The sequence below is a fragment of the Erpetoichthys calabaricus genome, chromosome 5 (assembly GCF_900747795.2).
Source record: "Erpetoichthys calabaricus chromosome 5, fErpCal1.3, whole genome shotgun sequence".
NCBI classification, from domain to species: domain Eukaryota; kingdom Metazoa; phylum Chordata; class Cladistia; order Polypteriformes; family Polypteridae; genus Erpetoichthys; species Erpetoichthys calabaricus.
In genome coordinates, this window is record NC_041398.2 from 112,392,049 (window position 1) to 112,405,347 (window position 13,299).

The 13,299-nt window shown below is 37.2% G+C and overlaps 1 protein-coding gene across 1 annotated transcript in view; it reads right to left on the bottom strand.

Moving 5' to 3' along the window:
• Positions 1-13,299, bottom strand: part of LOC114652646 (putative methyltransferase NSUN7) — a 203,939-nt gene that overhangs the window by 122,104 nt on the left and 68,536 nt on the right. Inside the window, exons 4-5 of the mRNA XM_028802998.2 lie at positions 9,630-9,757; positions 7,785-7,937 (exon numbers count right to left, since the gene is read on the bottom strand). Of these exons, the coding sequence (XP_028658831.2) occupies positions 7,785-7,937; positions 9,630-9,757 (281 nt within the window). The remainder of the gene's footprint in view (positions 1-7,784; positions 7,938-9,629; positions 9,758-13,299) is intronic.

Below are 13,299 nucleotides of genomic sequence, written 5' to 3' on the forward strand. Positions count from 1 at the left end.
GTCTCAGGAATGAAGTTGAAACTTCATAAACACTATACGTTAGGTTAAGTGCAATACACATGCACAAATTCCTGAATGTTCACTCAGCTGTGGTGCTGGTCCCCCCGTGACCCTGTGTTCGGATTCAGCGGGTTGGCAAATGGATGGATGGATGGATGAACAATAATATAAATACAAAATTTCATGAAAGTAGTCATAGCCGTTTTTGAGTGATAGGTGATCTTTCTGTTGTTCCCCATCACACTAGACCCACAAGCCCACCATCATTTCATTGAATCACTGACATATAGCTTTCACTATAAGAAGGGCTGAACCTAAACACTATGCCAAATTCACTACCATCTGCTGAACCATTTTGTTGTGATACCACAGTTTTGGATTTGCACCCTGCCAATTACAACAATTTGTCAATGGAAATTTTGAAAGACCTTATGTTGTTTTATACGTATTTGCAATACCTGCGCTACTACAGGACTGTGCTAATAATGGAGATATATTGTATAGGGGCATATTGATAAGGGGAGGGCAGAGTATAAGAGTTAGGTGGTGAACAATGTTTCTTGATGCCAAGAATATTGTCTGCAACTTAATATTAGCAAAACCAACTGGATATTGACATTTGATGCACTAAACACCTTCTAGTCAGGGAGTAAATGTGGAGGTATGGAGGTAGTGCACTGCTACAAGTACCTGGGGGTCCACATCAGTGCTGGGCTGAACTGTTTAGTAATGCAGAAGGACTATATAAGAAAGAGCAGAGTAGACCCTTTTTCTTTTTAGACTGCATTCCTTTTTTTTTTCTTTAAAGCCAGTGTAATATTCTACACTGTGGTGTGCTGGGCTGGTAACATCACTTCAAGAGAAGCCCACCGAATCAACAAGCTAAAAGGGCAAGCTCAATTATAGGATTCACTCTGGACTCCCTTGAGGTAGTAGCAAAGGACAGAATTAAAACAAAACTAAGTGCCATTATGAACAACACTACACATCCTCTCTCTGACACATTAACATGGAGTACTTCCAGAAAAAAATTATTTAGCAGAAGTGTGTTAAGAAACAATACTGTGGCTCCTTTATATCAACAGCAATATGTCTGCATAACGCGTTACTGGGAGTGCTCACATATCATTAGTAAAGTCAGAGGTTTTTTATTCTTTTTTGCAATTCTTATATGAGTTGATGAAAGGGGTCGTATGTTGTTCCAATATTTCTTGGTCTTCCCTTGCAACAAATAAAGCATTATCTACTGTATATAGACCATAGGGCATCTGTTGGTGAAGAAAGATTCACTGATCTTGGCTTTGCCAACGATGCTATGATCTTCGCGGAGTCAACAGAGGCTCTGATCAGGGCTCTCGAGAGGCTGAGTGAGGAGTTTGAGTGTCTGGGCTTGTGAATGTCCTGGATAAAAACCAAGATCCGGGCCTTTAAGGACCTTTTGGGCACAGCAATCAGCAGTGTGTCTGTCTGCTGAGAGAGTGTCGACCTTGTCAAGAGATTTACTTTCCTCGGCAGCAACATTCATGTCTCTGGTGACTCTTACTATGAAATCTGTAGAAGGATTAGGAGGGCATGGGGTGGGGTCATGAGATCGCTGTAAAGGGGTGTGTGGCGCTCCCAATATCTTTGCAAAAGGATGAAGGTCCAAATCTTTAGAGTCCCCGTGCTTCCTGTTTTGCAATATGGTTGCGAGACATGGGCGCTATCCAGGGACCTGAGACAAAGACTGAACTCCTTTGGTACTATGTCTCTTCCAAGAATCCTTGGGTACCGCTGGTTTGACTTTGTGTCAAACGTGCAGTTGCTTAAGGAGTACCGAATGAGGCACATTACCTCCATTGTGAGGGAGCATCAGTTACAGCTAATTGCCCACCTTGCCCTTGCTGTGGAAGATAGATAGTCATTTCCGGAGGATGGGACTGGACCGCGTGTATGTCTGGAAGGTTGTCTACCAGGATCCCAAGCTGTTTCATTGTGTGGTGGATTCGGCAGTGGATGCTCCTAACCTGATCTGACTGTATATACTTGTATTACTAACAGAAATGCATTTGAAAACAAAATTTCTGAAAGGCATGTTGAAATATATATGTGAATATTCATAAATAAAAATGATATACCTAACTTTGTAATTAAATACTGTAGTTACTGTATCCATCAATCAAGTTAAACCACAAAAACAGAATGGACAATAAGGATCCGTAAACAACCCTATGTTAAAGCATACTTGAGGTGAGATATACAATATATAATTAATGCAAAAAAGTAAAACATATTCATTGGTGATTTGCATTTCCTGAAGCTAAGTAAATAATTATTAACACACAGTTCTAGGAGATACAAGATAGAGAATTAATATCACAAGGCCAGATTATATTGTTCAGAAGGGGTGACAGGAAGCCATTCACAGTAAATCGTTCAAAACAGCAAATATACAGTAGTTCAATTTACAATTACAGCCCTGTTACACTGTAAGGAAAGTCTATTGGACGCACTCATTTTTGGTATAAAATCTTTTTGTTTTGGCAGTTTTTCTATGTATCACAGCTGGATCAATAAAAAACCATTGGAATTTTATCTTTAGTAGTCCAGAGTTATCACTGCCACACTATTCTATTTCTCAGTTATCAAAACTCCATGGATGTTTGATAATCTTTATAGTAAAATAACACCAAGATAGCACTACTTTTGTTATAAACACAGACCTCTGGAACCAATTATCCAAGCTAACCAATCCCATAGTTCATGACAACACTCCATACAATATGAGAGGTACAAAAGTGCAAATTCATATTCTTTTAAGAAAGCCTAGAAAGCGCTGTCTGGTTCACTTTACCTAACTATATAATACAAACACCTAGACAAAAAGAAAAACGTTTTATTCATTTGCAGTCTCATACTAGTAAACAAGGATTAGGCCATTTAGTAAACAGAGAAACCCCAGAGGCTTGTTATCTAAAGATGCTCTTCTCACCTCAGCAGCATGCAAGCTGGTGGGAATACCCGGTGAAGGTGACTGATTATATAACTGGGCTGAATTATTTAACAGTTGTTCATTTTAAATAATAAAACAGCACTGAGTTTTGCTTTTGCATTTTTTAATAAAATATCAGCACCAATCTCCTGATATTATACAATAGATAATGTTTGGTAAAATAAAATTGTAGAGATTTGGCTCAGGCATTATGAATCTCTCAGGTTTCCTCAGATGTTTCTATTTCACTCCATAGGATGGCACATTGATAACAGATAAAATATGCAGTTCAAATCACCATTTAACAAAGCATGAGGAAAAAACGATCACAAATTCAACCAAATCCAAACGACACCTTAGAATAACTGAAAATTTTCCAAAAAATGACATCAAGGATACACAATAAAAACTTTAGTTGATAAATATTTGTATTTGATGGCATGTACAAAGTCACAAAATTTTCATTTACTGTTCTAGCACACACTTATATGAAAAGGTCATAGGATATTGACATAGTTAAAAATTATTTAAGGTGTAGTTATATTTTTACTATTTGATTATATATATATATATATATATATCAACACAAAACATATGACTCAAAACAGACACGCTAAAGACAGAAGGGACTGTTCTTAGTTCATGTAGAGGTTCTATGGAGTTCCTTCATATTACAAACTTTTTTGTGTAGTGTTCCTCTGTTACAACTTGAGTGTGACATCTCAGTCAACTTGTCCTTGTTTGCTCGAATGCTCAGTCTTAAGAAAAAGAGGACGGCATCAAGAGAGAAAAAAATCGGATAAAATGGCAGTTATTGCAAGACACTAACTACACGTGCAAACCAGGATGTTACAGAACAATGGCATGTGTAAAGATTTAGTTAAGAATGAGCAAAATGCTCAAAGGAGTAGAGGGAATTGTCAGGACCTTAAGTCAGAAAGGTACATTTTTATTTTCTTAGGAGCAGGCAAATACGTTGTCAGGAAATGGGCAAAAAGTCAGCACACTGGGAAGAAGTCAGAATATCAATTGTTAAAATTGTGAAAAAGGTGATTTTTTAAAAAATCTAAGTCATAATTCAAAGTCAGAAGTTCAAAACCATAAGAAAGTGACGATGTAAAATAAATTATTAAGTTCAGAGAAGTATTTTAAGATAATTATCCTAATACTAGGACACCACAAAATAAACAGCAGTCGACTAAATAAACAGCAAGCATTACAAAACCTCTGATTCCTGACAGCATGATTTTAATCAAAACTGTCCACACTGTCTCCTCCATTGACTTACACTATTGTACCAGTTCCTGAAGTGGTACTCAGCTGACCTGTATTCCACCTGGGCAGGTTAAATCTAGGGTTTCAACTAAACATTTGGACTTCTAGGGATGTACCACTAAGGTGCAAAGCAAAAATGCATTTTAGGATTACATTGTTATAAATCTGGAAGGAGGGATAACACAGCATTTTAGATTGCATTTAGTGATGAGAATCTGATCCCTTTCAATGATTAAAGCAGAAGCAAAAGAGAGGTAAAAAAGAAAGTAGGCATTCTTTAGGTGTCCCGAAAATGAAAATAAAGTAGGGTTACCATCTGCTTAAACCAATAGACTGCAAGTTAGCAAAGTATCAAAGAACGATAAAATTAAACTCATTCTGTCTTTTAGCCTGATGATCATTATAGAGATTTGGCTCCTATTATTATAATTAGATTTTAAACCTTTATTAACCTCTTACACCCTGTGGGCATTTTTCAGAAATTTCTGCCTGAGGGGAGAACACCAAAATAAAGCCTTATTATTCAAAAAATAAAGGAAGGAGAGTCAATTTTTCACTAAAACCTGAAAGGTAACTTTTTGTTTGTGTCAAATTTAAACATTCCTTTATTTAGAGAAGAGCAAATATAGCAAAAAATAACCATAACACAGTGATTTTTTCAAACTATTGCTTTATGATACAGTATTTCTCATATACAAGAAATGCCAGGTCAGTTTTTTCACCTCTGAGGTGATCCCAGACATGTCAAATGTACCTGTTTAAAGGTTCATGTTGGTAACACAAATAAATAAATAGTTATGGCATTTGGCACCATTGGCACCCAACTCACCTCCAGATCCTTTCCAGGTATGGATGCCCAAAATATTAATACAAATAATATAAAATTTATGCAAAGTGATGTTAAAAAAATGATATCAAATGTAAATAATTTCTCATATATGTTTATCATATATGTACACACACACAAACACACATTTTCATGTATTTTGCTCAAAATTGACTTTCTCCTTTATTCAAACGTTGGAATGTTACCTATTGTTGGAAACATCTCAGTCACAGCTATATAACGGTATAAAGCTTGCGAAGGCATAAGCTACTGAGCCAGAGCCACCAGCACAGAAAAGCCAGCTTGCTGATGCCAGTCTAACAAGCCCAGGCGTTCTTTTACAGACGATAACTCACAATCAGTCCAATGCAGAAAAACGTGGTTGGGCTTGTTTTGTTCAGAAGCCTCTGCTATAAATTTTGATATATGACTTGCATATATTCGTTGTTATTTTGTGAAGTTATATGTGAGAACACACGAAAATTCAGATGCGCACGGTGAGACGGGGGGGCCATTATGTTGGGCTGGCTGGCTCTCTTTGTTCAAACATGGCCATGTGACTATAGTATTTAATTATCACAATGGCTACTAAGAATGTTTACAATTTATATTTCTTCTGTATGGATTGTTGGGGTCTTTAGTATTTGTTAGAATGTCACTTTACTTAAAAGGAAAGAAACATGATTATTTTAGAAAGATGTGGAGGTTCCATGGTCAGTTGATTGAGAGCTAACTGTCTTAAACCAGAAAACTGGAAGAACAAGAGCTACAGGATTTTGATTTTTCTCTGTTTTCCTCTCTTTAAGAATAAAGGCCTTCTCTACTGAACACTTGATTTAAGGTATAGTTGACTGTAAACCCAAACATATTACAATATTATACAGAAAGGAAGAAACCAATTATTAGCAAATTCATTAATGTTCTGCCACAAAGAGAATTGAGGAAGATTTTTATGAAATAGTATCAGGAGAAAAAACTGTCAAAAAGTCTGTTAACCCAAAATCAAAACTAATCTGACATCAAGACTAAAAGTGTTGTGACAAAGAGCAAGGAACATGGCAAAAGGATGTGAGAAGGCTTCAAAGTGATCATAATGCAGACCAGGACCTTCTCTGACCAAGTCACCTTAAATTAGTCAGTAACAAACTACTATCTGCTTGCTTTGGCCTAAACAGGCCCAAAAAAAGGTAGCTGGCTGGCAATAAAATGCAAGATACAAGAGATGTCTGAAAAATATATCAAAATGCCTTACAAGGGAGAGAACGATCAAACTTTGGCTAGCAGATATAAGTAAAACAATGCAAAGAATATTTATTCACAAAGTAGAAAATCTAACAAAAAATGCTCACATGGACAAAAATGAGTATACCAATATACAATCCAATATGCAAAATCCAAAGACAGAGCAAAAATATCAGAAAGAAAAATGCCTAGAATGATCTGATGCTTAGATTCTCTAAATGAATCAATAAATAACCACAGGCAGATACCAGCAGAAATGACAATAGGGTGGCCCAATATCCTTGGTTTCCACCAACAAAGTACACAGAATGGCAGGACAGGTAAAGTAACAGTACAGTACATAACTACTAAATTATAGACCAATATAACAAGTTACATAAAAACACAAAAAAATAATAATTAAAAAATGACAGAAAAACAAATTAAATGCAAATCTGGCTTAAGCACAACAAAAAACAGATCTAAAAATCAAAATTAAAAAAAATCAAACCACAGAGTCTTAGCTAAGAGATCAATGAACAAAAACGTAACAATCAAAGTTTCTATCCACAAACTTGGATAACCAGGAAGTCTTTGAGCTTTGAGCTGACCTCTGCATCCATGCATTACAAAACGACATTATGGAAACACGTTAAAATATTTGATGTTTTTGAATAAAATATTTTACAAAAAATTATCAAAAGAAAATTCATCAACCTACAAAACACTTAATTGTACCAAAATATCTAAGACAAAAAAAAGCCGAAAAAATGTATAACAAAAGCAAATCATGACAATCTCTTTCAAATGAAATCTTGATTAATAAATAACAAAAAAACAAATGCAATCGTAATCAGTATGATTAGTACCAAGTGTTGCATTTTCAGGTATATTGTCAAAAGTATATCTGGTAAAAAGCAGAAGCATTAGGCATGTTTGGGATTTGTCTGATACATCTTAAACATAAATCCAATTGTCACATTAAGCCACAATTTCTGAGGCTTTTATTACTTGGTGCAACTCTTTTGTTCAGTTTATTTTATAAAAGGCACCCTAATAATACCTTAAAGAAGACCTGGAGAACATCTCATATTTATGTCAGTAATGAATACAGGTGCATGAACACTACAATATGAACACTTTTTGACAAACAGTACAAATCTCCATTTATCTTCTGACCCCAAATACTCCTGTGCAAGGTTACTGACTGCATTTGGGGCAAGGCAGGCACCAGCTCTGGAGGGAATGCATGGCACTCACTTATACTGGGCCAGTTTAGCACATTGTTGCAGTGGAATGTGGGATATAACTGGGGTACCTGTAGAAAATCCATGGAGAGGATATGTATTAAGCATACAGTCAGGGACTAGACTACGCTGGCCTGAAATTTGAGTACAGGAGCTCCAAGGTAATAGTACTAACCTTTGAATAACCATGTCCTCCTGGTACAACAGAAAAAATACAGTTGTAAAAGAACGGATATAAAATTACCTTGCTTTGAAAGTATTCACCCACGCATAAAGGGGAAGAGTTGAGGCATTCTCTTGCTTTTTCCTTACAGTTTCAGGCAAAATAAAATCAATAGAAGGAATGTCATGCTTAATACGACAGCGAGCCAGGGAAGCAGCCAGTTTTGTTTTATAACTGCAACAAAAATAGTATTAAATAAAATTAGTATCCATTTTTAATCACTGAAATGAAATATTGGCAACACATTTTCAGAAAGAAAGAACTGAAAGGAAACTTCAGCTGAATACAAAAAGCACATGAAAAGGAGAAAACAACATTTTTACATTTGTATCTTTACATTTGAAAAGCTGCTTAACTCTTTGAGGGCTGAATATTTTTTCCAAAAAAGGATGGTTTCACACAGAAACCAACATAAAACATCTGTTGCTGCATGCTGTGGCTGCTAGTTTGCCAAGAATGAGTGGCAGGCTTGCTGCCAGGCTGTCTTCACATAGCTGGGACTGCAGCAACGGTGGCCACGGTCACAGTGCATTACAATCTGGTTTCTACGTCTTATCATTGTTAAGTGTCAGTTCACCCCGGCAAACATTGTCAGTACCATGACTAGCTGGGGACCGATCAGCTGAAGCTGGAACCTCACATTCGTTTTCGATCACTTGTATCAAAATCTGACAAGTCATAGTCCAGTTCAGAGATAATAGACAAGACGTCGCCCACAGAGTATTTTGCTTTTCGCATTCGCTTTGATCTCTCGCCAGATGTCAGTGCCATTTTTGCCATTGTGTGCGCCTTGCTACTCATGTGAGCGCAAGGAATCTCGGTCAAATCTAGCATTCCTTCTAGCAACGAGAGTTCAATGTAACAGTTGGTTTTGTCACAGTTTACAGTGGATTACCATCGTCAACTCCTCCTTTTGACAAAAGTCGACATCAGCCCTGAAAGAGTTAATCCGGTTATTTGTTGCTCTTTATGATGTGGAAGGATGTCTTAAGTACATGGAAAAAATCCAGGCAGACATGGGGCGAATATGCAAACTCTGCACAGAAAACAACCAAATGTTGAGCTTCAAGCATGCATTTACATTGAGACCAGCTTCTGTTTCTTCTTGTATGTTGAACTGGAGGGTGGTGCTATGATGGTGAGACCTGAATGACAGCAGCCAATATATAATAATATAATATTACAATATAATTAGGCCTTGTAAAAGAATTCAGTCTCTTTATGTTTCTTTCTACAAACCTGAAGTAGCACCACGGAGAACACAAAGTAAAAAATGAATAAATAAAACAATCAAAGCAACCCCTGCAGCTCTACTATATCTTCAAATACAAAGCATTATCATGACTGAATCTTCATTTCCCACTAAGGCACACCACAAAGCAGTCTCCTAATTCACATTCTGTCTCTTCTAAGATTTCTTGCTTCTCTTTCCATGTCCAACGCAACCCCAAAACTATTTTTCACATTGGCAACAGACAAACTTTAATACCTTCCTCAGGGGTACTTCTGGGCCTTTAAAGTACCTGGCCTCTAAAGATAGCAGGGTATTGCATGTCCTATTTGGAAAGTGTCTGGTTCCTTCAGTTTGTAATGGTGCTATTCTCATTTTGGTACCCTGGATTTTCCTCTGGGAGACCATTCCACCCATTACCACCCTCTGTTTACACTGAATATATTCTGTATACATGTGTGCTACCTGCTGCAAGTTTGTTTGCATTCTCTTGCTCAGTGGTAACTTTTCCTTTGCCCTGTGCCATCAAATTACCTTCTCAGTTCCTGGGAGGTCCTCATAACTGTATTAAAACAAATATAAGTTCTGATAACCTAATAATCCACAAAGGAAATAAGTGGAAAAAGAAAACATACCTGAACAGATATTTTTCCACTTGTCTTACATCTTCAATCTCCTCATCAGAACAGCACACCCTGGGTTGAAAGTTTCGGTCTTGGAAGTCATACAACATCACCACAACTAAGCTGTTAAGGTCATCAGGCTATGGGATCAATTAAAATGGTCAAAAAGTTACATCTTCCACATAAAATTAGAATGGAACATTGCTATTTTAGTTTACAAGTTTATACTGTATGCACAGATGTTACAAGTCCATGCCTACAGTATAAACAGAATATGTCATGAGAAATAAGCAAAAAGCTCTGACATATTTTGCTATGTACTGTACATTTAATTTTGACACATAATACAATTCTAAATGTAAAAAACGAAATCATAGAAGTATAGATTAAAATGCAAAAAAGTTTACCATAGTTGTACAGTAGACCCCCGCGAAGTCACGGTTCAGAGTTTGCGGCCTCAGTCATTTGTGGATTTTTCCTTAGAACCTATCTAATAATTGTTAGCAGAAACCGCAAATATCCTCCGCAATTTTTATGGCTTTTTTCGTGGCAATACTGTAATGTAGAGAGAACAGGAAGCAACTGTAGAGGAAACGCGGCTTGGTATGGTGAAAGTAGCCAACAGAATTTGAAACTGTGACTCCCAGCAGTCCCTGCAGTGGCTCTGATTGGTCTTCTGCTGAGGCTGCTGGGGCTGTTGGGGTCACAGGATGTCAGCGTGGCTTTTAAAAAGGGTGCCGGTGACCAAAAGCAAAAAAAAGTTTTTGTGATTTGTGTTTCAAGTTCCTGTCTCTCTGCATGCCTTCTGTTGGGTTACCAGTACTTATTCGTTTTGTCCTGGATCGTTTTGTGTTTGGCGTCTGCATTGTCTGCTGTCTGAACTGTGTATATGAGGACTGTAAGTGGATTCATAGCCATCCTGCAAAGAAAGAAGCTCTCCTAAACCCGTCTTCACCATTTCAGGAACTATGGTGGGACTATCTTTACATTCCCATTCAGTGTGCGGATCTCTGGACTATCTATTTTCATCATTACATTTCATCCGTTGCCATTTTTCATGAACGTTTTCATGATTTACTGTGGGTGTTTTGTTGGTGCTTTGTTGAATTTAATGTGTAATCGCTGTAAGTGGAACAGGGGTGGTATCGTTGTTTTCATTTATTTCATTTGTCTTCACTACATTCTTTATTTGCTGTTTGGTTACCGGATAGCTTTGTTTTTGTCTCTGTTTGTGAGTGCGTGCGGGTTGGGTCAAGGCTGTGTGCGTCCCTGGAATCTCCACCATAAAAATAAATAAATCGCCGTCTTCTTGACGGTGTGAATCTTAGCGGCACCAGACCACTACAGCATTATTCATTTCTCCTTGCTGCTGATTGACTGTGATGCATCTCCAGCTGAGTGTTCTTGTGTTTTCCGTTTTGTTCCTCTTAACCCTTAAATCGCCACAACCAGCTATAGTTGTTTCCCAGTGCCATTTGCGAGCAATAACATCGGTATTTTACATTCTAGCACTGTGGGAGACATCGCAGTACAGTATACAGGTTTACCTTTACATTCTTTTTTTAGGTAATGTATTAAGATGAGTTTGAAATTAAAGCAAAGTGTTTTGGGGGCATATTTAGGGTTTAAACTATAAAAATAGTCATTTTTTTAAGAACATCCAAAATCACAGTTTTTCACAATTTGCGGGTGCTCTAGGAACATAACCCCCACGAATTTTGGGGGTGAAATGTAATCAGGTACAGAAAACACAAGTCATCGTAGAGAAGTGACCTATACCTCCAGATAAAATTAAGATTACATTTTTCAAAAAACGTATTCCTAAAATGCTTCACTTCTCAAAAGCATTCATACCTCTAGAGTAATTCCATTTATGCTAAGGTCCATAATTATTTTTGAAGAATCTCCCATTCTTAATATTTGTGGTGGCCACAGCTTCAGCACTTCTTAGCGGTGTAATTGGATAACTGACTTTGCTGTGACTTTTGGGTCACTGGACCTTTATGTCTTCAGGTGCACCACGAAGAATGCTGAATTTGTAAGCATGCTAATCTGACTTAAAACACATCTAGAACTAAATCATTTATTCAAATAAAGCAAATAATTTGATACTTATGTATTAAGGCCGGATAGTTGTGTGCAAATGTTTAGGTATAGGTTGAAACAGTTAAATAAGACTCCAAGCATTTTGCTTTTTGTGTCATCATGAAAGAAGCCCTCAACTGAGGACAATCAGACCTTTAGCAAACACATGGCGAAAAGTTGGGTGAAAAATACAAAGATTAAAAATGTAAATTAAAGATGCTGGATATCTTGGGAAAAGGATGTTAAGGATATAGCTGCCGGGCAAGATGAAAAGAGGAAGGCCTAAGAGAAAGTTTATGGATGTGGTGAGAGAGGACATGCAGGTGATGGGTGTAACAGAACAAGATGTAGAGGACAGAAAGATATGGAAAAAGATGATCTGCTATGGCAACCCGTAATGGGAGCAGCTGAAAGAAGAAGAAGAAGAAAAAGAAAGACAGCAAGCAAATGGAAGACAGAATAACACAGTATGTGAGCTGGGATCTTCTATAGAAACAAATATCTTACTTTACATGAAATGCTAATATGCGTAGTATACAACTATTTTTTTAACAAATGCAATATGTCATGGTATAATTATGTGGTACTGCTTGCTTAACAGTCTCCTGAATATTCTCTTTGCTGGTATTTGCATTTTTGCAGAAAACAGAGAAACCTTTCTTTGTAATTATTTTAAACATTGTGAATGCCATCAAAATAAGGCCAACGTAAAAAAAAAAAGGAGCACATCAAGAGCACACAATTAAGCAAATAGGAAACATACATGGGTTGCCTCTCTAGGCCTTATACCCCAAGAAAAATCCCAGGTCTCTATATTGGAGTGTCTAGTCCAGGGGTCTCCAATTCCGGTCCTGGAGGACCACCGTGGCTGCAGGTTTTCATTCTAACCCTTTTTTTAATGAGTGCCCTGTTTGTGCTGCTAATTAACTGCTTGTGAATTAATTTTAATTGAATTGCTTTTTTAAGATTTGTTCCCTGAATTTCTTAATCATTCCTCTGAATTGCTTCATTTCATTCCTTAAATGGCACCCAAATAGAAATAAAATTTGAAGTGAGGGATCCAACAGAAGACCAACTAAGTTAGGGTCTCAAACTCCAACCAGCTGCTTAATGAGGTGCCAATTCTTGTCGTTAATTAAACTAGTTCTTTAATTCTGTGGCTTGTTACTGCTCTTGTGGTGCATTAGCAGACATTTCTGAAATTGTTGATTTTCTCTAAGAGCTCTGTTAAAATGTTTTGGGGACCTGAGTAGACCAACATTCCAGAGACCTTCATCGTTCTTTATTTTCAGATATTGTATGATGGGCACCAGTTGTTTTGGCTCATTTTGTATCTTATTATTGATTGGTTGCTAATTAAGGAAAAAGAAACAATTAAGGGATCCGAGTCTTCAAGAGCAAGTTAATTAAAATTAGTTCAAAAGAAGTTAATTAAGAAAAGGGTTGGAATGAAAACCTGCAGCCACGGTGGTCCTCCAGGACCGAAGTTGGCGACCCCTGTTCCACTCCCCATCTTTTATCATCACTCAGAACACCTCCAGCATGTCCTATACCTTTTTACTTATGAACATCTATCTTCTCTTCCTGCTCTTGCTAA